Source organism: Molossus molossus, unplaced genomic scaffold (assembly GCF_014108415.1).
Source record: "Molossus molossus isolate mMolMol1 unplaced genomic scaffold, mMolMol1.p scaffold_m16_p_12, whole genome shotgun sequence".
In the NCBI taxonomy this organism is placed as follows: domain Eukaryota; kingdom Metazoa; phylum Chordata; class Mammalia; order Chiroptera; family Molossidae; genus Molossus; species Molossus molossus.
The window spans coordinates 103,522,680-103,548,428 of record NW_023425347.1 but is presented as its reverse complement, the minus strand read 5'-3'; the positions used below and the strand labels follow the sequence as shown (position 1 = coordinate 103,548,428).

Genomic DNA, 25,749 nt, shown 5'->3' with positions numbered 1-25,749 from the left:
CGCCACCCCATCTTCCGCCGGCTGGGGCGGGAGCGGCGGCGCGACGCGGCACAGGGGAAGGGTGGGGGGATAGTCACCTCGCCTCCGGGGCCACCTGGGTCCTTTTAAAGTGTCCGGGGTGCGGGCCCCGGGCGGGAGCGCCCAGCCCGGAATGTTTTCTTAAAGGGCCAGTTCCGAGTTGCGCTGGGCAGGGGGGTGGGGGAAGGGGGCGGGGGGAGAGCGAAGTGAGGTGAAGCCCGGGAAGGCCGAGGAGAGCCCCCCAATCCCGCGCCGAGGCGGCGGGCGGCGGCGGCGGCGGCGGCGGCGGCGCGACGATGAGGATGATGAATACATTGCAAAGTTTTTTTGGCCCCGGCGAGGGGTGTCAGATTGAGTGCTCTGTGCGCATGTGCGAAGGTGTCCAAACTGACAATGCTGGGGAGATGAAGATAGTGTGTAGCTGCTTCTGGACTCAAGGAGGAGGAGAGAGATTCCGCGAGCCGACACCATGCGATCCAAGGCGAGGGCGCGGAAGCTAGCCAAAAGTAAGTCTCCTGCGCTCGGCCGCGCCGCGCCGCCGGGCCCGGGCCGCGGGGCCGGGGCGCCCGGGCCAGGGGTGCGCGTCGGGGCGCGGCCGGCGCGCCCCAGGCTCCCGGCCCCCGAGTCGGCGGCGCGGCTCGGGGGCTGCTCCGCCTCCCGCGCTCCGGGGCGGCCGGGCTCGGCGCGGAGGCTCGGGGCGCCGGGCCGCGCGCTCCCCGAAGGCGCCGGCCCCCTCCTCGCCGAACCCCCTCCCCCCCCCTTGTCAGGCGCTCGGGCCCGGGAACCCGAGGCGCGCGGTGGGGGCCGGGGAGGGGGGCGGAGGGGGAGGGCCGGGGGTGGAGGGGAGCGAAAAGCGAAAGTTAGCGAAAAGTTGACGAAAGGGGAGAGCAACTTTCCCTCCTCGCTCGCTCGCTCCCTCTCTCTCCGAGTGGCTCTCAGTCCTGGTCAAATCATATTCCGGGCTTTTGAAATAGTGGGCGCTAGAGCACCGCCTTTGGCGTCCGCCAGCCGGGCGCAGAGGAGGGAGACCCCGAGCCGGGGAGGGGGCGGAGGAGGGGGCGCGGGCCGGCGCCCACCGGCGGCAAGGGCGCGAGGCAGGGCTGGCGACGGCAGGACGGCCGCAGCCGCTCGGGGAGCAAAATGGAGACGAGTTCCTGGGCTGGGAACTGTGCTCGCGAAGTTTATTCCCAACGGGAGCCCCGCGCGGCGGAGGGCGCTCCTCCAGGACTCCGGCAGCCCACGCGGGCCGCCCCGGCGCCGGCGCCTCCGGCAGCAGTGTCCCCCCCGCGCCGCCTTCCGACCCGCCGCCGCCGCCGCCGCGGGCACCCGCGGCCCCGCTCGGACCCTTCCGCACCCGCTCGCCGCGAGGCCCGGCGGGGACGGAGCTGCCCCGGCGAGACGGCCCGGTCCCGGTCTTACTTTCTCTTTCGCTCCGTCTCCGGCTGAGCGCCGGGCTCCGCGCGCCCAGCCCGCCGCCTCCAGGTCCTCGCCTCCTGGTGCCCGCCGCGGGCCGGGTGCTCCCGCCGCCCGCCCCAGCGCCCGCGCTGCGCCTCGGGGCCACCCGCGCGCCCTGCACGCCCCAGCGTCGCCGCCCTCGGCCGCAGGGCCCCGGGGCCCGGGGCGGCGTCCCGAGAGGCGGGCAGGTGGGGGCGGCAGCGGCGGCGCGGCCGGGCGAGCGCGGCTCCCGCAGCCCCGGCCGAGGCCCGGTTGCAGCGAAGCGGCGAGCGCCGCGCGGAGTGGAATCGGCGCCCGCTGCTCCCGCCGCCCCCTTCGCCGCCGGCAGCCAGCCCGCGGGTGCAAGGGAGCCTCGCTGTTCCCCCTGGGATCCCTGCCCGACCACCACGCCGTTCAGTCCGCTCCTCCTCGGGCGGACCCTGCCCGGCCAGGCCTCGCAGCCCTCCGGCCGCCCGGAGCGGGAGCCCGGTGGGCACAAAAGTCGGGGCAGTTCTCGGAAGAAGTTCTGTTCTCAGGTTCGGGATCTGGCCCAGCTGGGCCGAACAGCGGCCCTGCAGCGGCAGTGGTAGGCCCTGTGTGGGGCCCGCCAGGGAAAAGCAGCTCCCAGCTCAGGCAGGAGCCCCGGACCCTGTGGGTGGCCGTGGGGACCCTTTGTGGAAGTGCCTGTTTCCAGCCAACCTCCTCTGCCTGCTGCGGTGGTCTCAGCCTCTCCTGGCCTCCCTGGCCTCCCGTGACCTCTGCCCCTCTTGGTGCGAACTCGGCCCCCATTCCTCCGCCGCTCGGCTGTCCCGGGGCTACCTGCTCTCCTGCACCGCGCGGGGTATGCCGTTTGCGTGCCTGTTCGGGTGTGTGTGTGTGTGCACAGGGCCCACTCCAGAGGCTCACCCTGGGCTGCTGGCCCCCTGGGTCAGGCTCTCCCCGAGGAAGGGCCCAAAGCTGGAGTGAGAAAGGGGAAGGTGGCCGAGCTCTCCTGGCCTTCGCTGCAAACGAGAGGCGCAGGGGAACGTCCCGCGCCGGGCAGGCGGCCGTGTGGCCCTCGGCTCTCTGTCTGCTCCACCCCAGCAGGTGGGGACGGTTGCCACTCAGGCAGAAGGGCCAGGTTCTGCTCAGGACCTAGAAAGACGCCTGGCAGTGTCCTGCAGCCTCGCCTGCGGCTGGAGAACGTGACCCAGGGTCCGGCCGTGCCCAGCTTTCCTTTTCTGGGGAGTCCTTGGTGAGAAACAGCACAGGTGAGCGGGTCTGTCGGGCCCAGGCCCCGCTGGAGCCCACGCCGGGGCAGGCACTGGGAAACCCTCTCTCCTGGGCCCCAGGAGCTGGGACAGCTGCCCCAGCCATCCTGAGAAGGTGGCCCAGGCGGGCACAGAAATGCAGCTGCCTCCCCGGCCCAGAGCATAGGGTTCCCTGAGGAATGTAATTTCAGTGGACAATATTTTAAGCAGATGTGGGCATTGTTGGGGACCTGATTCCATCACCTGAACCTGAGGCAGAGGGCAGGTCCAGTGTTTCCCATGGGGCCTCCCTCTCCAGGCCACATCCCAGCCAGGGTCAGGGGGCTGGGTCCGAGGGGAGAGGTCATGGTCACAAGGATAGTGGCAAGGCTGGGCTGTGCCTGCAGCCGTGTGCTGGGCAGGGAAGGACAGCCAGGTCAGTGGGTGTGACCCCCTGACACAGAGCTTGGGGGCTGCCCCAGAGGTGCACCTGTGTTTCATCCGTGTTTTCCCAGGACCCCACAGACCCTGGGGTCTCTCCTGCTGGGCCTGCATGCTGGCTGAGCTGGTAGCACTTTGGGGTCCACAGTGGGGACTCTGAGTTGAGCTTTCCAAGGGCAGAGGCCACTGGAGTGCCCAGGCCTGGGCTGCAGTTCAGCTGCTGGGAAACCCACCCCCTCCTCCCCCTGAGCCTGGGAGGTAGGAGGCAGAGTGAGGACAGGTGGGGGCCTGGGTTCCCTCACCCAGGCCTGGGCAGTGCTGGCCCGTGGGGAAGTGGGACTGTCCCTGTCCCCCATTTCAAAACAAAATGCCCGACAAAAGCTTTTGTGTTTTTGCCTCTGTTATGAGACAGGTGGGCAGGTGGGGGTCAGCACCGCTGTAGGGCCGCAGGGCCTTCCTGACCCCTGTGCAGGGAAGGCTGGGCCCGAGAGACTGTGTCCAGCCAGGGCCTGATCCTCATGGAGGGGCTAGATCCCAGGGTCCCAGACCCGCACATGTCGGCGGCAGTGGGGATGCTGTCCTCAGGATGACCGCTGCGTAGCCCCTGGGTGGGGTGGGGGCTGCCTCCTCTGCTGGACTGAGCACTGTGTCTCGTGTGTTCTGGGGCGATGTGTGTGCGACAGGTTAGGAGGAGTGGGGCTGGAAGCTGAGCCCCCAGCCCGGTCCCCCTCCCTGTGAGACCGGCCGGGCTCTGTCTCCGCTGGCCCTGTCCTTCTCCTACCCTCCGGCAGGTCTGCCCCATCCGCCAGTGCTCTCCCCTGAGCCAGGACGGCAGCCTTCGGTCTGGGCGCCCGGGAGGGCCACAGTGTCCGTCTGGCGGGAGTGCGGCCTCGAGCCCGCTTCCAGCGAAAACGCAGAGGACGAGGTGGAGGGGCGGGTGCAGGGCTGGCGGCCAAGGCCAGGTGCCCCGCGGCGCGCAGAAGCCGGCAGGCTCCGATTTCGCCATTGGCTGGCGGGTGTGCCGTGGCCGGAGGCCTGCAGGAGAAAGTCGCGGGTTGCCAAGTCTCCTCGGTGGAGTGACCGGTGGGCAGCCTGCCCCTGGAAGGGCTCTGCTGCTTTCTAGGGTCCCCAACCACAGAAGCCCGCTGGCCACCCTGCCCCTCCTGTCCGCGCTTCCCCAGAGCACCTACGGGATGGGCCTCCAAGACCACCCCGCCCCGGGCTCCCAGCACCCTGCATCCCCCTCTGGGCCAAGGGGCAGGGGAACCTGGGGCCCGTTTCTACTGAGAGGCTCGGTGCTGACGGTGGGGCCGGAGGGGGCTCCCTCACCGGGCCCTGGGGGAAGCCAGCTAGCTCTCTGGGCCACTTTGGGCGCGATTAGCCCCCTGTTTTATTCAATTAGGAGGCAATTAGTGATCCTTGGGGGGCTGGGACTGGTAATTAAGGTGATGTATAATTAGAGTTTCAACAAAAATTACGCAGGATTAAAAATCTTTTGAGTGATTTCGTTTAAAAATTTCAAATAGCGCTAAATGCACTTTATCAGGTTTTGCATCAAACCCCTGTGACAAGTCTTAGACGCTACAGCTCTCGTCTCGGGCGGGAGGACTAGGAACTGCCAGGGTCGTCCTCAGGAGAGAGACACTTCTCACAGGGAAGGGGGCCGCGGGGCCTCGCAGCGGGTACGGGGGCGCCGCCGGCCCAGACTGCGCGGCCGGCCCAGGATCGGGGCCTGGGGACCCCGGGCTGAGCCGACGTTCTTCGCAGCAGCTCCTGGTTCTCCGCACACAAAGTTACCGCCACTACGGCAGCCAGCGGGGAGGGAGCAGGGTCCTGTCTGCACCGCGCAGCCCGCCCTTGGCCGTGGCTGCACCTGGGGGCCCTGCACCCCAGCCGGGCAAGCACACCGCCCTCCTCCAGGGCCCTGGTCCTGCCCCAAGGGTCTTTGCCTCAGCGTATTGGACTGCTGGGCTCCAAACTCAGACCCCCCAACTCTTGACCTTGGCCCAGACTCCAGGGGTGGCAGGCCGGATCCTGACACAGGGGCAGAGACACGGGAGCTGGAGGGGCGCCTGGGTCTCAGTCAAGGCAGTGAGGGTGGGGGAGAGGGTTCAGGGGTGGGGGTGGAGGTGGAGGGTGGGGTCAGGCTTTCCAGGGTCAGCCCCGCCTCCCTGGGCCGCAGAGGCCTTCCGGGCAGCTTAGGTGAGCCGGCTGCACACACCTGCCTGCTGGGTAGTAGGAGCCAGCGGTAGCCGGAGCCGCTGCCTGGTCCCTGTCCACACTTCAGCCCCTAGGGAGAAGGTCAAGGTTCCTTTGGAGGCTCCATGGTCCTCTGGAACACATGACTCCACCCCCTTCCCTGACCCTGCGAAGGCAGTAGTGTGGTTAGCTGACACCCCGTGTAGGGGTAGGAAACCCACGCACCACCGAGAGAGGCCAGGTAACCCATGCAGGTCACACAGCAAGCTGAGGCTGAAGCTGACTGTCCCTTAGGTGAAGCCCCCCAGGGTTCTTGCTTAGCAATCCTCCCCCCGACGGCTGAATGCAGCTGTTTCCCTGAGATTTATCTCTCATGTGCTGGAGTTTCAGCATCTTCCCAGGACCAGCGCTCGCTCGTAACAGGTCTGTTCTTCAGAAGCAGAGACGCCATCGGCGTGCTCAGGGCTTGTGCACAGAGCCTGCTCCGGCTGGGTGCTTCCTTCTCCCAGGTCTGGGCTGCTCTCCCCCCCAGGCTGGCGGGAGGCCTGGCCCCCCCTCCAGCCGCTGGCTCTGGGCATCCTCTTCCAAGGCAGGTGCAGGATTGCCTGACCGCCCCCCATAGTGCCTTTGCCTGAACAAATGCAGGAGGTGTAGGGCCTGTCTGCTCACCCCACCCCACCCCACAGAGAAGGCAAGTAGTCACAGTCCCGCCCTCAGTCTAGGCGATGGGGAGAAAGGACCGGACTCTGGGAGGGAGCTGGGCTGTGGTGCAGCCTGGACCCACCACTGACACTCACGACCAGGCCCCCCTAGGCTCCAGCCAGGGCCCCGTCGCCCTACAGGGCAGGCAAGTGCCCCACAGGGCAATGGAGGGGTGCCCCTTCCTGCTCTCGCCGCATGGCTCTTGGGGTTTCACCATCACACCCTCTGTGGTCTGGGGTGCCGGGGCTGCCGGTGTGGCCGGCCGCTCCCGAGACCGAGGGCCGATGGCCTGGGGCTCATGGATATGAGTGCCACGCTCCGAGATACATATTTGTTTAATAGTTAACATTCTGGGCAAAAAAGGAGGGAAGTCAGGTTCTGGTGAAGGCTTTGCTTATTTTATATCCACTATAACTATTTATGTCCATGAAAATTGGCTTAATTATATCAATGGAATGTTTCTTTTTCAATTCTGTAGGCAATTAGTCCATCTTGCCGGCTGCAATTTATTTTAATAAAAAAATAAACCAGTGGTGTGTTCAGTTCCTCGTCCCCTGGGGACAAATGCGATTGGTGTGTTTAATTTCATTAACTACAATGCGGCCTACTGGAAAAATGTATAAAATCAGCTTTATACAGCTTAAACACTGGCGTTTGAAACAAATCATTATTGCGTTAGCTGTCACACTGGTAATTCTAGAATCTAAGGGAAAAAATATATTATGGCTGTTTTTATAACCCTTTGCAAATGCACTGTTAAAATAATTTATAATCATTTGAAAACATGGCTGGCCCTGGTGAATATTTTATCTCCTCTAACGAAGGCTCCGCTAACCCCCGCAGGTTCCAGCGTCGACGCGTGTGCGTCTCCAAGCCGAGGCCCTCATCTTTCAGGGCGGAGATGGTGGGGCGGTCGTGACCCAACCCTGAGGAGCTCGGGTCCTGCTTGCAGTCTGGCCTGACCCTGCTCTTGAGTCGGACTATTTGGTTCCGTGTCAGAGGCAGCGGAGATACACCGGGGGTCCGAGGGGACCCGAGAGGCTGGTGCTGTGAAGCCCTGAGGGCACCCAGCCTCCCCTCTGGGCCCCCGGGTGGGAGGGAGGACTTTGTAAACACCCAGGGCCTCACTGGCCTGGGAGCAAAACCCCCCGTGGACGGTGTCCCCGGCCCCAGCCTGGGGCAGTGAGTAGTAGCCTCCTTTGCTCCGCTCACCTCTGCCGCCCTGCTCGGGAAGTCACAGAACTGGGGACCGGCACCTGCTCTCTGGGTGTGCCTGGGGCACCGCAGAAGGCACTTGTGAGGGGCTCACCAGACTCACTGCTCGGACTGGGTGTCCCCTGCAGCCCGCACCATGAGCCTGCCGGTAGAGGCTGTACCCGAGCGTGCGGGGATCAGCTTCATCCCTCTGGTCCTGGCCTGGCCCGAGCTGACGCTGTGGCCCATGAGCAGGGCCTGGGGGCGCTGGCTTCTCACTCCCCTGGGCATGTGGTTAGAGGCCGTCAGCCAGGTCTGGCAGAGGCTGGTGCTGGGCAGAGTGCAGCCCAGCTCCTGGTTCTGAGAGGTGCCCAGCGGAGACCCAAGATGTGCCGCTGGACTGTCCCAGCATGGAGGTGGGAAGGGACCCCTTCTGCTCAGAAAGGGCTCGGCCTCCATGCCTGCCGCCGCTACCCCCATGCAGGCAGCTCGGGCATCCCCCAGGGGCTTTGCCCCTTCCCCACCCCCGCGGAGTGCCCGCGGGCATGAGCAGGAAGTGAAGCCCTGCAGGCTCGGTCTGAGGCCCGGGACCAGGGCTGCTGTCTTGCCATGTAGGGGGAGAGAGGCCTCCAGGTCTCCCCGGGGGTTTTCTAGGGGACTCCCAGAAATGTGGTCATTTCTGGCCGAATGAAGGCGTATCCCCTAGCCTGCCCTTCAGCCTCCTGACTCACCTGGCTGGATTTAAGTAGATCTGATTTTCCCCTTTTGACACAATGCGTTTCTGCGGAGTGATGGGGAGGCGCCGGGAAGCCACTGTCTCTGGGTTGAAGCCCCCTCCCGCTTCTCAGGAGGGTGGCCCGTGGGGCTGGACAGGGAGGTCCTTGGCCGGGTCTCCTCAGATCCCTGGCTCTGGCTACCAAGCCCCGTGGATGTGACCTCCGCCTGCCCCGGAGGGGGGTCCGCAGGCCTGTGGTGAGTGCCGAGTAGAGAAATGTGTGGCTTTGTCTCCTCTCCTACTTTAGAAAGAATAACAAAGCCAAAGGCTTAGTGCAAATATGGAGCCTGGCCCGCGGGTGCCCTGGACACTGCTCTCGAGGCCTCCCGTGGGCCCTGCGGTCGCACGTGGGACAGGTGCCGCTCCGATGGCACACCGTGTGCGCCGGGCTGCGGTCCCCACACCGTGGCCACCGTCGCCTCGGAACCAGGGCGAGCAGAGGCGTTTGGAGAAGGATGTGCATTGTAACTCTGTCGGGTGCTGCCGTGGGTGAGCACGGGAGCGCGGGCGTTTCGTGGGCCCCCACTGCCCGCCGCGCAGAAGGTTCTGGAAGGGTCCATCACGGTGTTGGCTGTGTGTCTTGCCTGCAAGGTGAGGGTCCTAGGACAGGTGCGGGGGTGAGGGGAGCCCCACTCCAATCAGCTGAGGGCGTTCACCTGACTCTCTGCTTCTCTGGACTCAGAGTTTTGGTTTTATGATCGTGGCCTTCGTGGGAACCTGCTCTGTGGTCCTCAGCCTCCTGACCTTGACCTTTGTGGGGGCCATGAGGGAGCCCGGAAATGGGCACCCAGGCCAGGAGGAAGGCACTGCCCCCCAGCCCGGCCCTTCGGCTGCAACTGCCCTGGGGTCACCTTTGCACAGGCCTGCCGTCCACGTGCCTGCCCTGCTCGGCCAAGGCCCTTCCGTTCCTGCTCCGAGGGTCTCAGGAGCCTTAGCTCGAGATTTTACTTCCAAACTGGGGAGACAGGTGCCGGCCTGTTCCGGCCCCTCGGACGGGCAGCCACTTGTGCTCCGAGGCCGGCGACTCCCTCCTGGCCTTCCCGGCCGGCAGCCCTGCTGGGCCTCCCCTCCTGACATCTGTCTTCAGGCTTTAGACAGCTGTTGGCATCTGCCAGCTCCTGCCTTTCAGAGGCCTCCCTGCTCGGGCAGGGGCTGGGGTCATCTGTCGTGCGGTGGATCAAGTCCATCTGTCCCTTTGTGTCTGCCCCGGGAGCCCAGCACGTTGTCTGCGGACCTACTGTGTGAGGGGCCCCGAGTCTTGGCTGAGGGGCGCAGGCGGCGGCAGGAGGCTCGGCCCGGGGGTGGGGTCGGGGGACATTCAGAGGAGGACGTGGTCACGCTGCTGCGCTCTGGCCAGGGTGGCGAGTCTGGGGGTTCACGGGTGCCCACCGGAGCCTTTGATCCTCACTGGCCATCCGGTGCTTATCCCGGGGTCTGGGCCTCCGTGGCCAAACTGACGGCAGGTGGACAAAGGCAAATGCAGCCCAGCAGGGCCCTCAGCCTCAGCACCTTGGGGACAGCCGGCTCGCTCCACCCCGGGCCTGGCCTCTGTGCTGGTGGAGGGGTCGCCAGACCTTCGGCTAACTGCTTTATTGCAAATGAGCAAGGCCGAGGAGGGGGCGGGAGGCTGGAGGGCACCCTGTCTTAGCTTCTGTGAGCCTCTCTCTCTCTTTTCAGTTCAGTGGCTCACATGCAGGCTGGTCAGCATGTCCTGGTTCCGGGGCAGGCAGGGCACTGCCCACATTTCGGCCCAGGAAGAAAATGCCTGGGCAGAGGCACGAGGAACAGGGCTGAGCATGCCCGGGCACCGTTCCCTGTGACACCGTTTAATCCCGCATCCATATTTCGAAGCCGGCAGCCAGCACGGCGCGGAAATATGGATTGACATAATAGACTGCCATCGCTCTTCCGCGCGGCCGCCCGAGGCCAAGGGCCGGCATTGAAAACGCTCAGACGTCCGTGTCTGCTCAATGGGCTGTTCCCGGCTCTCCCCAGCGTTTCCCAGGCTGAAAACGCAGCTCGCCGGAGGGGCAGAGCTGGGCGGCAGTGATCACTTAGCCCTCGCTGCAGTCGGTCAGGACCGGTCCTTCCCTGGCACTTCTGTGCCCTTGGGCGCCGAAGGTCCGGACCGAGTCCACTGCCCCCGAGCCCTCGTCCTCACACGGGCATTTCCTCCCCGGGTCCCGGGAAAGCGATATGATGAGCTCTTCACCGTGTCGGAAACCAGCCTCTCTCTGAGGCTGAGCTGCTGCCCGTTTCCAGCCCCCAAATTCACCAGTGGCTGCTGGTCCTTCCGCGCCCCACCCGCTGCCCTGCCGGCCCAGCCCCAGCAGGCACGTGTCGCCGGGGTTACATCACAGCGTTGGCCTGGACACTGGCTCTGGGTGTCAGTGTGGGGGAGCCGCCGTGCTGCTTAGGCCCTGGGGCCCCTTTGGAGAGGGAGCTCATGCCCCACAGAGGGTGTCCGGCTCAGGAAACGCTGCGTGAGCTGCTCTGGGCCGCAGCAGGCCTCGTGGGCACAGCGTCCAGGGGCCCGCCACCTGCTCGCCCTCCCTGGGAACTGCGGCCTTCCCTGTGCACCGCCCCCAGCTCGCCCTCCCTGAAAGGCCGGTGCCTTCTCCAGCTGCCGGAAAGCTGGGCAGCGTCTCGTGGGCCAGAGCCGACGCCACCGGAGGGAACACAGCCTGGGCAGTGGGCTGGACGGTCCTCACGCGTGTGTGCAAGGGGGGTCTGATGTCGGGTCCGGCCGGCAGCCTCTTCGTGTGGCCAGTGACCTCGCACGGGGCCTGAACACTGCTTTTCGCGGGGAGCTCTCGCCCCACTGCCCCCCGCGGCCGAGCTCTGGGCCCGAGGCCGCAGCTGCAGCAGCCGGGCGCCCAGCGCCCTGCACAGCTGGGCCTGCGGGGCGAAAAGCCAGGCGCTCAGAGGTGGAGAGAGGGCGGCCGGCGAGCTCTTCCCTGCACGGTTACAACCTCGCAGAAACAAAGACGGGGCGGTGGGGATAATCCCAGGCTCCGGCGCTCACATTTAGAAAAATTAGGCCCCTCTTGAAAAATGACAGAATTATGCGGCCAGTGTCAGGTTCCGAGATAATGACGTGTCTGTGTGCAAAAATATTAAATTGCAATAACACGCCTGTGAGGACCTCTCCGAAGACGGTGTTCAGTTCCCGCTTGGGCCGCACGGAGAGCGAGCGGCTGGCAGAGCACAGATGCCGTCAGGAAGCTCGGGGGGCGCCCGCCCCGCGCCGTCCGCGCGTCCTCTCTCTGCCCCTCTCGTCTTTTCTTTAACGAAGCCGCCTGACCACGGGGCTGATCATTTATTTATCGTGTTAGCAAGAGGAGAAGCGATCAGAGACAGGTCCATTTTTCCCCCCCTTGGAAGTGATTTGACTTGATTTAAAAAACGAGACCCACTAGGCTACGCGGGTGGTGCCCACACATCTGCCCCGTTCACTCCGGGGCTCTGCTGACGGTCCCCACGGGGCCGCTGCACCTGCCCGCCCCCAGCAGCCCGGCCACAGGCACACTTCACGCGGCCGGCGCCCCTTCCCACGGGGCCGGTCCGTGGGCAGGGAACGGGGGTCCGCAGCTCTTTCTGGGCGCAAGTCTCCTGGGGCGGCAGATTCCCATGGGGCCCACGGAGACCTGGCATCTCCGATCAGAAGCCAGGTGAGAGGGGGTCCCGGCCCCCCACACATGGACTCTCCCGTACTCGGGGAGCTCATGCGTGTGTGAGCGTGTGTGCGAGGGGAGGGGTGGAGTTTTAGTAGCTGCACGGTTGGCCAAGTGTCCTCAGGAACAAAAGGGCTGAAAAAAAACCGGTGGAAAGAAAGAGCGCTCAGAAAGCAGGGGCAGATCGCCGGCCCAAGGGGGGCTCTCGTTTCACGGCCCAGAATCAGAATCGCGGAGCGCGGGGCCCCTGGTCTTAACTTTCTCTCCATCGAAGGTGTTAATCTTACCTTCCAAAGGTTAGATAAAGCCGCTCAGAGCTGCGGCGTGTTATTGAATCTCATCTGCTAATTACAGCAGCGATCGCTCCGAGGCCCATCTCGGCCTCCCCGCCGCGCCCCAGGCTGGCAGCCCGGATAAGGGATCTTTCTTTGCTGCGAATTCTCCCTTTACCCTGGGTATTAGGTAGCCTCCGATCCTGACAGACTACCCTCGTTCAAAGGGGAGGGGGCGCGGATGACCATAGCAGGGGTGAGAAGCCCATTACGGCCCGCCGGGCTGCCCCTCGGGAGTCCCCCTCCTTGACCCACAGCCTCTGCATGGCAGGGGGGGGAGCGGGCGGGCGTGGAAGAATGTGGCCTCGCGTCTTCTGACAAAGAGCTCCCCAGTCGAGTCTTTATTCACCGGGGTAGAATAATGCTTGCCCTCACCTGCGGGCCCGCCGGCGGGCGGAGGGGCACGGGGACCTGCCCCGCAGACGGTGCATCGAGGCCAGCGGTGGGCTCTGAAGGACACTGGGGCGTCCGGCTCTGAAGGACACTGGGGCGTCCGGGACGGATTCGGGCCTCCTGGGTAAATGTGACCAGAACGCTGGCTCCCATCACAGGGTTGTGGTCCCCAGCAGGTGGGCACAGCCTGGCCACAGGGCCCATGGGGGGAGGCCATCGGGGCCAGCCTTACAGCGACTTCCGTCCTTGAAGCCTTTGACACTCACAGAATTTATAGGAGCAAAACCAAGCAAAAGCCTCCCTTTCTGCTTGGCCCAGAGACAGAGACCCTTGGGTGCTGGGTCAGCAGAAAGGGCCGGATGGCGAAGCCCAGGCCCCCGGCGGCTGGTCTGCACCCGGGGCCTCTTGGTCCGAACTTCCCAAGTTCCGAAGGGGATGAGCCACTCCATCACCTCAGCTGACCTGGGACCAAACCACGGGGACCTGCCAGGCCCACCTGCCAGCAGTGTTGGTGCCGTGGTGGACGGCTGGGGGCCTGCCCGAGGGAGACTCGGCTCCCCGAGATCATCGGGAACCGCCCCTGTTGGGCCCTCGAGCGCATGTCCAGGCCTGGATGGGTGTCAGGGACAGCAGCCGCCTTCAGTCTGTCACCCTTGCCAAGGCGGAGAAGCTGGGAACCTGGGTGGACTGGGCCCCAGCCTGCTGAGGAGGCCTGCAGGTTCAGGGTGAAGACGCGGGTCCGTGGGAAGCACCCTTCACCCCTGCCGGGACTGAGGTTGGGAGACACGTGCTAGCGCCTGGGCCCCCTGACCCGTCCCACCTCTGCTGGCTCCGGACAGACCAGGGGCCCCTGGCCCCTGTCATGTGTCCTTCTCTGGGACCTTCAGCCCAGCCGGCAGGGTTGGGGGACTTTCTCCTGATGTGGGGTCCAGTTTAGCCTCTGTTCCCTCCGAGCAGTGAGAGTTGGAATGGGTGCCTTCACCCCACCGGTCCAGAGGACAACCTGGGGGCGGTTGGGACATAAAATGAGATCTGTGTGTTTGGGGGGAGTGAGCTCCTATGTCCCCCCACCCCACGGCCCCCACTTTCTGTCTCCGCTGATCATGGCCCCTGCCCGCCGTCTCTGACCTGCTCAGATGGGGCTCGGGGGTGAGGCCGCGGCGGGGAGGTGGCCGCTGGGCTGGAGTAACGTACGCAGGGCACCTGACCGTGGTCTGGGGACTGTGATCACTGTCCGCGGGACTGAGGCCGTCCTTGTTAGCCGCTCGTCGGGTTTCTGGAACTTTCTGGGACGGGCCGGAGCAGATTCGCACGAGCGTGTGGCCTGCAGGTGTGAAAGCCCTCGGGGGACAGTGTGTGGATGAGCACAGCGCACACGTCCGAGCGGTGGGGCCCGTCTCCTTCAGGCCCGCTGGCCCTGGGCACCGCGTTTGGCCGAGGGGCTGTGCCCGCCGCGTGGAGGGCCGGTGGCTGCCGGGGCCCCGGGCAGGGTGCTGGGCAGGCAGATTCATCGGGTTCGGGGCTCCATCCTCGGGGGTGGCTGAGCTTCTGCCGAGCTCACCCGCAGGCTCAAGCACACGGGGCCAGCCCTGGGGAGCGGGCCCTGTCGTCTGGGGTCTCTTGCTAAGTTTTGTTCAGGGGACTTGGGGGTGCTGAGTGGCAGGTCCCGCCGCTGAATGGGGAAGCTGCTTCTCCTCACTCTGCGGTTGTCCAGCTGCCGTTCTGCCTCCTGCGCGTGTGTCTTTGATGTCACCTGGGGGACATTGTAGGTCTCACCCAGGGAACTACAGGATAACGGGGCTTCTGCAGTCAGTGTGTGCACACACACGTGCACACACACGCACACACACACACGCACACGCAGGAGCACACACGGACGCATACCCCCACGTGTCAGGCACTTGTGCACACACATAACACACGTCCACACATGTACACACGACCAACACATGTACAGTGCACATGCTACACAATACATGCATGCACATACGTACACACAGAGTGCTCTGTGTACACAGACAGGATGCCAGGAACCACACTCTGGTTTTAGTCCTGGACGATTTAGGAGACAGATGCATAGACAGAGACAGAGCACGGTTTGGGGGGAAGGGGACCTCGTTCAGGGAGCTGTCACTGGGGTTCCTGGTCCCACAGGCTTGCAGAGCGAGAGGCGAGGGAGGCTGGGACCACAGAGCGGAGCACGGGCCGGGGGTCCCTGCCCGAGAGGGGGTCTTGGGCACTGCCGGCCGGGGTGAGCTGCCCCTCCCTCGCGGGGACTCTGGTCTGGTGGCCCTGGGGTGTGGGCTGTCCCCTGGGGTGGGGCAGGCAGTGGTTCCCAAAAGCACTGGAGGGATCTGGTATCAGGCAGACCAGGGGCAGGGGCACAGGGTCCCGTCTGGCCCTTTCAAAGGGACATTCGATCTGAACCCTGGGGCCCAGTAAGGAGATTCCTGCAGGGAGCTGCCCGGGGCTCGGAAGCCCTGGAGAAAGCACTTTGCACCGTCCTGGGCTCTGGCAGGAGGCCCTTCTCGGGATTATCTGCCCCCCTGGGAGGCGTGGAATTCTGGGGGCCAGGGGCCACGCCACACAGAGCTCACGCGGGCTTCGATAAAGGGGCTGCTTTCTGCCACCGCTCTGTCGCCGACATTTGAGGTGCAGCCCCAGAGCGGGGGCCGCTGGCCCAGGACATTCGAGCCCGGGAGGCACCATCCTTTCTGCCTTGGCCCGTGGGAATTTGAGTCCGGGTTGTGTCTGCGGGTACCTGTTCCTGGGGCTCCCGCCCGCTCCAGAAACAAAGGGCAGCATCTCGCTTCCCAGACCGGGCGGTGGGAGGGGGTCCCGCATGGACCGCAGATGCCGGCCCAGGGCCCCGGCTGCACGGGGCAGCAGCTGGAGGGGCTGGTGGTTCCCGGTGCTGTTCGCGAGCTGCATTCGGGAGCCGGGGGGCCCAGGTGGAGGTGCCAGGCTGCGGGCTTGGGAAGGCACACAGCTTCCAGGCCCTCGTGCTGCCCGCTCCGTCCCCAGCTCATTCCCGCCAGTGGACACGGGCGCAGCTCACTGTGTGGGGGCTGGTGCTCAGGACCCACCCCTGACCCTCTAGAATGTAATTCCACGAGCCACGCAGACCCTCGACGTCCACGGGTCACCCCCCGTCTCGGCGGGATGCTGCGGAGGGCCCGAGGGCAATGGGGGTCTCTGCCTCACTGGGTCAGAGTCACCCCGCCGCTTCCCGGCACCCCGGGAGCACCATGGACGCGTGGAGCTCCGCTCGCTCGGTTCAGCTCCAAACCGCTCTGGGCTGGGGGAAGGGAGGAAGACCCGCTTCAGGCCAGAGGCTGGACACCCCCTCGAGGAAGCTGGTGTGTCCCAACCCTGGATCCAGGCGGGGCATCTGCCCTCCCGGTCTGCCTCCTAGCAGTCGGGCAGTGTCAGTTCGGGGTTCAGACCCCCACAGAAGCCGGTTGCTGGCAAACTGTGCGGCCTGGGTCACGCTCAGCCTCTGCGAGCCCAGCTTTCTGTCTCTGACACGGGAGACCCGTAACTTTCGGGCTGTGATTGAGTCAAGGACCGGCCTGCCCTTGTGGCCTGGACTCATTTCTCTGCCAGCCCATCTCCTGGGGCCTCGGCAGGGTCCTCTGGGTGCCCGGGGCGACCAGCCTGGTTTGCAGGTCAGGCAGCCGGAGGCCCTCGGCCAAGGTCTCCCCGAGGCCTCGCCGGCCCCCAGCTTCCCCAGGCCCAGAAGCGTGTCTGGCCCTGGGAGTCGGCGCTCGGAACATGTGGGTTGACTGATGGGGGTGGTCAGCCTCTCCGGAGCACCAAGGCCGCCTGCGCCTGGCACCACCCCGCGGTCTGGGCACGGGCTGGGCACCTTCCTTTCCCTTAGTTCCGTGGGGCCTCCACAGGTGCCGTCAGAGGTCGTGGCGTCCTGGGGTGGGGCGCAGTCGCCTGCCCCTGGGTCCCTTTTTCTTTGCTCACCTCGGATCTCTTCCTCTCAAGGAGGACAGTGGGGAAACTGAGGCAGGCTCAGGGTGCGCCTGTGCGTGGGGGAGTCTGTACACTGGAAGATGCTGGCCCGGCGGGGGTCACGTGGAGGGCCTCAGCGCTGGGGTGGCCGGCCTGGACTCGGGGTCACTGCTGCCGACCCCCAGGCTCAGTGACCTTTCGGCCTGGAGTCCTTGCAGTGGGCCGAGGTGGGCCTTGTACTTCCTGCCCGGGGGTGGAGGGGCCACACCGACAGGCCGTTCCCCACAGCCCGCCCCCGCCCCTGCGCGCTCTCTGAGCAGAAACCCCTCGAGCCCACCTGGCGGCCCGGCTCCCGCCTGCCAGCAACTGCCTTTTCCTGTGACCCCTCGGGAGCAGGAGGGCCAAGTGGAAACCTGGGGGCTCGTCTCCCTGCCGTGGCCGGGACGCCTGGCCGGAGCCCCGCAGCGCAGAGCCTCCCACGGGGGCCGAACGGCTCAGCCACCCCGCCTCTACCCGCCGCCTTTCGGGACGATGCCATCAAGCTCTTCGGAGGTGTCCTTTGGGAGACAACGGAGGCGTCTCGGCTCAGTGAGGTGCTTGTGCTGTTTCTCTGACGCCCGATGTTAATTAGGCCAAAGCTCCGCAGCAGTGTGCTCGAGCCAGGAGGCTTGAGGGAAACGGGGAGCCACCTGCAACCCCCTGCAGTGAGGCCGTGAGCGGCGGGATCCCACAACCCAGACGTGGTGCCTGTCGCCTCCAACGCAAGTGGGACGACCGAGAGGAAAGGGAAGAGGCAGAGACCGAGTGGTGGGACCCTCAGACCGCGGCGTGTTTATGGCGAGACCTGGAGCTGCCCTCGGAGGCTGCATGTCAGCCCCTCTCCGGAGCACCCCCAGTGGCTGGGGCCGGAGGGCGTCGGGCCGCAGAAGACGAGCATCTAACCTATGGCAGAAAGATACCCTGTGATCCTGGCTCCTGCTTGAATCCACGTCGGGGGGGCCCAGACGCCAAGTGTGACCTCCACGCCCCACCCTCTGGGCCAGTCTGCCACTCACGCAGCCCGGGGGCCCCGGCAGGGAAGCGCTGTCCACATCGGGGTCAGGTCAAGGGTCCTTCTTTGCACTTGGCAGGGAATGCAACCCCAAATGAGGAAATTCACATTTTTGGGTTTGTGGGAGGGAGTTTTTAGATCATAGGAACAGATTTAAACCATCTCGGATTTTTTTCTTTGCAAACCAGTCCTTCGTCCGGAATGCCCTGTGTGCCCTGGTTCCCATGGACACTGCGCCCACTGTTCCAGACCACGCGCCCCAGGCCGGCAGCCGGGCTGCTGCTGCGGGGGTCGCCGTGTCGAAGGCGTTTCTGATTGTGTGGTCTCTGCCTGTGGCTCTCGTCATACCTTTTTTTTTTTTTTTAAACAACCTTGAGACGCCTTTGGAAGACTCTCTGGTTGTTGACAAATCAATTTTCCGGGAAAAGCAGCGTGTTTCTGTTGGTGGCCCGGGTGCGGCCTCCGCTTGCTCCGGGCTGCAGGAAGAGGACGGGGAGCCCGCCAGCCGCTCCCTGGGTGCCCGCGGCGCCCCTGACCTCTGGCCTCCAGGCCCGGTCTCTTGGCCTCGCAATGTCTCCGGCAGCGCAGCTGAGGTCTGCGAGGTCTGCATGGCTAACAGGATCGCCTGTTTCATACTCTCTCTGCTTCTCCGGACCCCGACCTCCGCGCGGGAGCACAGGGGTCTGTCCGGCTGAGGAAGCCCCCGGGGCAGGCGGGAGGCGGCCCCTGTCTTCCGCTCATTACATGGGGAGCAGGGGGGCCTGTCGCTGAGACCACTCCAGGAACAAGAAGACCCCAGGCAGCCTTTCTCCATGTGGGCTTAGGTGTTCAAGTAAACTTAAATCCGGACCCTCGGTTGGGTTGGGAGCAAGTGGGGGCATGAAATGCATTTACTGACCCCCCCCCCGCCACGTTCCCCTCTCCCCCCAGGGCGGGGGGCTGTGGGAATGTCACAGGCATGGCCCCGCCGGGGCTGGACTGAGGTGGTACCTGGCCAGCCTCCCCCGCCCGGAGAAGACACGCGTGGCCCCCGCCCCTCTGCACACAGCCCCGGCACAGAGGCCCCGGCGAGAGCACATCATTTTCTGAACGCTCAGCCCCCCCATCCTGCCCTGGGCCTGCGTCCCCCACGGAGCCGTCTGCCTACCTGGAGTGAGGGGTCTGCGAGGGCGCATTTGAGGCCGTGGGCGGGCCGGAGCCCTCTGAGCACAGCGCCTGTTTCTGTTCCTGCAGGAGAAATAAAACGTTCCTGGGCCGGGAGCGCGTGCTGGGCAGCTGGCCTTTTCATGCGATGGGGTTTCCTCCTCGAAGCAGAAGGGCCAGCAGACACCCTTTCTGGGGGTGCACTTGCTCCCCATGCGGCATGTTCTCACAGCAGCCACCACGGCAGGGATAGTTCGGGGAGCTGCATGTCTGCACTTGCAAACTCCCCATTTTATTGTGTCCCCTCCAGGCCCAGCCTCATCGGACATGTGTCCCCCAGACCTAAGTCTCTTCCCATGGGCGTCTCTCTTGATTTAGTGAAATAGGAACGTGTACCTGTTGACTTGCCATCCTGCCCAATGGGGAGCAAACTCGTCTGAGTGCTGTGACCCAGGCTCAACCCACTCCACCTACCCATCATCCATCTGTCCGTCATCCATCTATCCACCATCCGTCCATGTATCCATCTTTCACCCATCCATCCATCTGTCCATCCACCATCTATCCATCATCCATCCATCTATCTGTCCATCACCCATCCATCCATCTATCCATCCATCCATCCATTCATCCATCACCCATCTATCTATCCATCCGTCTATCATCCATCCATCTATCTGTTCATCCATCATTTATCCATCATCCACCATCCATCCATCATCCATCCATCATCCACCATCCATCCATTCATCCACCCATCATCCATCCACCCATCATCCATCCATCCATCCATCCCCCATCCCCTTATCTATCTGTCTGTCTATCTATCTATCTATCTATCTATCTATCTATCTATCTATCTATCCACCCACCTGTCACCCATCCTCCATTGGTCCATCCACCCATCATTCATTAGTGACTGCTGTGGGTGCCCACTCTACCTTTTCCAAAGCTCTGAGAAGCTCTGTTCTGGCTCCACATGCCCCTGGGCGAACGGGCAAGAGAGACAGAAACATCCTGCAGATTAAAGCCAGGGCTCAGGGGGAGGGGCGGCCCCTGTGTGTGGCAGGAATCCAGACCTTGCACCAGACGGCCTGGGTTCAAATCCCCGCTCTGCCACCTCCTGTGGGGACATCAGAGCCCCACCCTCCAGGGTCCCCCTGGGAACTGAAGGAGAAACCGGGTGGGTGTCCAGGCTCTAGGAAGCAGCCCAGGGATGTCACTGTCATGGAGGGGACATCGGGGGTCCAGACTGTGCAGCAGCAGTGTGGGCAGGGTGGGGTGAGGCCGGTGGCTACGGCCGCCACCTCCCCAGGAGCTGCCCGTCTGCTCTGGGTGGCGTCCAGCTGGGAGACCTCACCATGCGCCTGCCCAGGCCTGGTCAGAGAGTGGCTCTGAGTGTCCTGGGGGCAGCCACCTATTGGTGCAAACTCCCAGGGTTCCGGTGGACTTTTTCACCCAGAGAGGCTGGGCCAGCCCCTCGTGCCACTGCAGGCCCGTGACCCCTGCCTGCCGGCCTCGTGCCCATAACTCAACCTCAGGATGGCTTTTAGTGACTCCGGTTTGGGGGGACCTGGGGCATGGCCGGCCACTCCCTGCTCCCTCGGATGCTAACAGCCTCCCACTTGAACCTTGAGCCTCCTGGCTTTGAACACTGGCTGAGGCGCCCGACTCTGAAATCTTGTCCACATCCGCAGACAGTGAGCTGCCGTGTGACCTGAAGCAGCAGTGACGTCCCTGCATGCGCCCTTCAGCCCTGAGCCACTCCTGGGCTGGCAGCAGACGCCTCAGGGTGGGACTCAGGGTCAGGGGTGCTGGGTCTCTGCCCAAAGTCCCTCTGCGTGTCTGCGCCAAACCGCAAAGCCCACGGGGCAGCTTCATGCGCCCATGAAGCCCGGGCTCCCGAGACCCCCAGAGGGACTCTGGGGCAGCCCCTTCCAGTCCACAGATGCCCCGCAGGGTACGAGCAGTAACGACCTCAGCAAACCTCTGGGTCCCCGCCCCACCTGCCCCCAGCCAGGGCCAGCTTCTCAGGTAAAAGCCCAGACGCCCTGAGGACACTTGGGGAGAAAGGGGAGGTGGCTGTTACAACGAGTCACAATCCGGCTTCCAGACCACTGGTCACTGGCAGCCGAGCCAGACAAGCTCTCTCACCCATGATGTGCCGGTAGGGAAACTGAGGCCAAGGGAGAGGGCGGTGGGAAGCGGAGGTCACCCACAGGCCTGGCTGGCCCTGGATGTGACGCAGCCAGGATGCCAGCGTCTCCATCTTCCCAACCTCATCGCCCTGGTTTCCCCCCGGGACCCGAGAGGCCTGCCTTTGGCACACGCTCAGGTGGGCGCGGGCACCGCTGAGAAAGGCGGGTTCAGGGCAGGGCCTGGAGGGGGCCGCAGTGAGCACTGAGTGGCTCACACCTCTGTCCCAGCTTCTGGGCCCCGACCCTGCAGGGGTCAGGGAGAGGCGGGCCGATGGGGAGACGCGGTGTGAGGACCCCCGCCATGAACCCCAAGCAGGGGTGCTGCCCGCTCTCCAGGGTCTCCCCACCACGTACCAAGGCGCCGTCTCACCCCTGCACACCCTTAGACCTCCCACGTCGCCTACGCTCACGGCCTTGGGCCGCGGTGTGGCTGCCTGGACTCCAGGGCCAGCATCATCTGGTCCCAGGGGAGGGCTTTTTGGTCACTGGTCCAGGGACAGTCGGGGGCATAGGGTGAGCGTGCTGGGGACCTTTGTTCAGGAGATCTCTCTTCATTTTCTGATAAAATGTGCCCTTTATTTTAAAAGCCCTCCTGACCAGGTTGGCCGAGGGCTTCCTCACCCGTCCATGGCTCCCGCTCAGGGCCCGGGCTGGCCCGGAGACAGGCAGACAGGTGGGAGCAGACATCTGCCAGTGGAGTCTCGGGACCAATGTCCACTCCCACCTGGACCGAGAGCGGTGGGTGTGGACAGGCCTCCACGCGCCGGAGGGGCCCGCCGGGCGGCGGGTCTGGCCTGTGCACCCCAGCACGCCCCGCTGGGAGCAGGTGGGCCGAGGGCGTGCCCGGTAGACTTCCCCGCGCGGAGAGATTTTACGAGCTGCCGTGTGGACTTCTGCGATTCTGTGGTCAGGCTGCTGTGTTCCAGGAAGTCCAAACAGAAGTGGCGACTGTGGCCGGTGACCCTGGTCTGGGGGGAGCAGTGTGCTCAGCCAGTGTGGTCTGTGGCTGCTGGTGACCTAGAAATGATAGCCAGGGGGAGGCCGGGCCCCCGCCGCACGGAGCGGGGTGCCGGGGAAGGGAGGAGCACCAGGGTCAGCCGCCTAGGGCACCTGGGGGCGGGGGCCAGGGCCGTGCACCCCTGAGGGTCCCACCCTGACTTTCTGCTTCCCTGTGTCTTCTAAGCATCTCCGGGCTGACCGTGGAATCCCCAGTGGAGCGACGTAAAACTAAATCACACTAGGTGGACGGTGGGTCCCCCCACCTAGGTCAGAGGGCAGTTTGGCAAATGGGAACAGCGTGGCGGGAAAGGGGGGCTCTTTGCCGGTTCAGAGCCGGGCTGGGGACCCTGCACAGGGCAGCCGTCACTTTCACCGGGCCCCGCTGAGCGCTGCCGGGGAGGTGACATTCACGCTGGTGACCAAGAGAGCTTGTGGAGTCACCGACCTGAGCTCTCTGGAGGGAGGCCGCTGTGGCTCCGGCTGGCCCTGCTGGACTGAGCAGGCCCCGGGGACGTTCCGGCTCCCTGTGGCCGCTGGGGCCTTGCCCGGGAGCCCAGGTGATGGGCCTGGTCCCCTGGGAGAGCCCCGTGGGCCAGGAGGGGCAGTGACCGAATTGTGCGGTCTGGGGGCTTCCCTCTGGCTCGTCCCTTCAGTGGGTGGGGCCACAGAGGCACAGAGTCCCTGGTGCTGGAGACGGGATCCTTGGGGAATTTTCCGTGTTGGGTGAGACAGAGCCAGGACGGGGTGAGGCTGGGGGCTGGGGCCCTGGGACCCCTCTGCCACTCCAGGCCCCTCCCGTGTGCCCACCTTGCTGCCTTGGGGTTCTGCTGCAACCTCCAGCCTGGGGAGATGGCCACCTGGGTCCCCAGGCTTGTCCTGCTGGTGGGACCACACTGCGGGTGGTCAGGGGCCGCTACCTGCCTGTGATGTGGTCCTGTCCTTGCCCAGCGGCCCTGCAGGGTCAGTGCGGCCCGGAAGACACCTGGGCTGTCCGTCTGGGGTCTGGGGAATGTGTCATCGAGGGCTAGGGGGACTTCCAGAGCTCAGGGGCGAGTGGTGCCCGTTCCCCCGCCAGTGTGCAGGGGTCGCGCTGTCCACCCCGCAGTGCTGCAGGGCGTTGGCCTTTGGAGCCGGAGAGCCCACCGACCCCGGCAGGTGGGACCCTGGAGTCCGGGATCGTCCTGCTTGATTCTGGAAGATGAAGTGAGCGGGTGAGGCTGGCCCGTGAGGTTCTGGTCCTGCCCGGCTGCCCTAGCCCAGCCTCCGCGTGGGAGGTGCAGATGGCGGCTGTGGCCTGGTCCACTGCTAAATATCTTGGTTCTGGGTCAGCGTGGGCTTTGGACAAAGCTTGGGCTTGGCCTCCTTGTCCAGGCAGCCCTCGGGGACCCTGTGCCCACCTGAGGCTGCCGTGGGCAGCCTTGGGCTGGGGCCTGGCGCGCCGGGTCCGTGCAGGGGCGTCTCTGTGGCTTTGGGGATGACCCACAGGAGTGCATGTGTCAGCTGGGGGTGTGGGGGTCGGCACTGTCTGCTCTGGGGAGCTAGGGGCTGGGGCTGCCTCATACTGTCCCACCCACTGTCCGTGCTTTAAAATCGAAGGTCCTGTCCCCTGGGAGACTAGGCTTCATGGCAGGGACCCCTCTTCTCCCTGCTCTGCAGATGACCAGCAGCCTCTGTGCTGGTCGGGTGGCCCCTGGTCGAAGCCTCTGGAGCCCGGCCTGCTGCTCAGACGAGGCTGAGGTGGCCGGGACCTGTCACCCCTCGGGCGCTGGTGCTCGGAGGAACCCAGGCTTACCCGGCCCGGACCCCGGGGGGATGGAGACCGAACCGCCACCCAGGAGAGGGCTTTCTGCCTTCTCCTCCCGCACCCCTCTCCCCAGCCGCCCCGGGCTCTGCGTGGGGTCCTTCCCGCTGGGCCTCGCGCCCCCTTCCTCCCGCCGCCCTGCGGGGCTGCCCCGGGCACGCTGGACCTGGCGTTGGGAAGGAATGAGGTCATGGGGGAACATGTACTTACAAGGAGAGGGTCTGTTTTTAGAACCCACACCTCAGGGCCCAGGCGAGCCACTCCCCAGCCCCGGCCCCGGCCCCGCCGCCTCTTCCTCTTTTGCCGGCACAGGTACCTTCCCTGCCAACACCGGCTCCTCAGTCCCTCTGTTGCCTTCACTCCGGAAGCGTGAGGGGCTGCACGGTGGGGCCTCCCTGTCCCGCTCCAGGCCAGCGAGGAGGTGGCTGGGCACAGGGCAGCTTCCGAGCAGGCGGATTCTCCCCGGACGGGTGGCGGGTGAGTAGGCCGTCCCTTCCCCGGAGCACGCGGGCGGGTGCCGCAGGCTCTAGTCTTCCTCGGGGTGGGTCACCCAGCAGTCGCCCCGTGAGACGGCCACCGTCATCTCTGGGATCACTGGGCCGTTCGCTGGTGACCCAGCGCCACCTTTTCCCCCGGGGCCAGGGCCGCTGTCCTCCGCCCTCCCGCCGCCTGCCCTCCCGCTCTGTCCCTCACTGTCCCTTGGGGAGTGTTTGCTCGTGGGCACCGGCTGGAAGAGGACCAGCCCCGGACCAGAGCCTGGGCTGGGGTGTCCCTGGGAACCGTGAGGCCGGCCGGGATCGGAGATGCCCCCCCCTCCCCGGTGAGGACCCAGCCTCTCCGAGAAGCTGCCTACATTGCCGCGGTCACAGAAAGGGTCAGGGGCAGGGTGGCGGAGCCTCTGGTGAACCGAAGGACGAGGCCTGGCTGGCAGAGGCCAGTCCGACGGCCCTTCACTGGCTGAGTGACGTCGGGCAGCTGCCTGAGCTCGCTGGGCCTCTGTGGGGACGCTCACCCGGCAGGGAGGCCGAGAAGCATCTCCAAAGCCTCCTGGTGCCCAGTACGACTTCCTCAACGAAACAACCACAATAACAACGGGCGCAGGCTGGGCATCCCGGCATCTCCCCGGCGTTACCAACTCAGCAGGTGCCAGCTCCCAGGAGCCACCGCTGTGGCCCGTCCCACAACCGAAATTATCTTGAAAATGCAACCCCTCCCACCCCTTCACACCTCCGTTCATCCCACAGACAGGGGGAGTCACTGCGGCTCGGGGTCCTATCCAGTTTGTAAAGGGGCACACCCAGCTGGGAGGGGGACACTCTGGGGGTTCTGCAGAGCCATGCTGACACCCCTGAGGCACCCCCACCAAACCCTTTTCTGGCTGGAAAGGGAGGGGTTTGCAGGGACCAGAGAGGAGCCCGATTTCAGAGAGCAGAGCGTCCCCGGGGCCAAGATCACTCCCAGCATTCCCAGCAGGCAGGACCCATCGGGGTACACCGCCCGGGTGGCCGGCCCGAGGCCCCGTCCACAGATGGACCGGCACCTTTGATTGCTGAGGGGGGTCAGAGCCCCTGCCTTCTCGAGCCCCGCCGAGCACGGAGGTGTCAGAAGGGCCGGGTGTGGGGACACTGAGGGCAAGGTGCTGGGGGCGTCGGAGATCCTCGCACCCCCGGGCCGGCCAGGGGAAGGTGTTGGCGCTGGTGTCAGTCACCAGCCTCAGCGCCGGGACTCGAGCTGGAGTCTGAGGTGACGGTGTAGCCCCGGAGCACCATTTGCTCGTCACTGGGCTGGGGGCTCCCTGCGCTGGCTGGTGTTGGGCGAGGGGTCTGTGCCTCAGCTTGTCGCTGTCCTTGTGGAGTTTGGGGAAGCTCTGAAACACCTCCCGAGCATCACAGAGAGGGGCTTCCCTAGCCCCAGACCTGCTGGGCCCACGCGGGTAGCTGGGGTGCAGAGACAGCGACGGATCCACTCAGGACTCCGGGACAGGCCCACTCCTGCTCTCTGGGGTCAGACGTGGGGGCCTGCAGCAGGCCCGTGAGGGAGTGGACGTCGGGGATGGTTTGAAGGGGGAATGCCCACCGCCGCCTGCAGGAGGGGGGCAGCTACGCGGGGGGGGGGGGGCACTTCTCCCTCCACAGCTCCTCCCGCCCAGCGGCCAAGGGCCGGGCTCAGGGCAGCGCTCACCCTTGGTGTGCGGTGCGCTCAC

At 65.2% G+C, this 25,749-nt stretch overlaps 1 protein-coding gene across 1 annotated transcript in view; it reads left to right on the top strand.

Moving 5' to 3' along the window:
- Nucleotides 1–449: 449 nt before the first annotated feature.
- The window catches only part of PRDM16 (PR/SET domain 16), a 291,643-nt gene continuing 266,343 nt past the window's right edge, over nucleotides 450–25,749 (top strand). Inside the window, exon 1 of the mRNA XM_036256227.1 lies at nucleotides 450–524. Coding sequence (XP_036112120.1) covers nucleotides 488–524 — 37 coding nt within the window. The 5' untranslated portion in view covers nucleotides 450–487. The remainder of the gene's footprint in view (nucleotides 525–25,749) is intronic.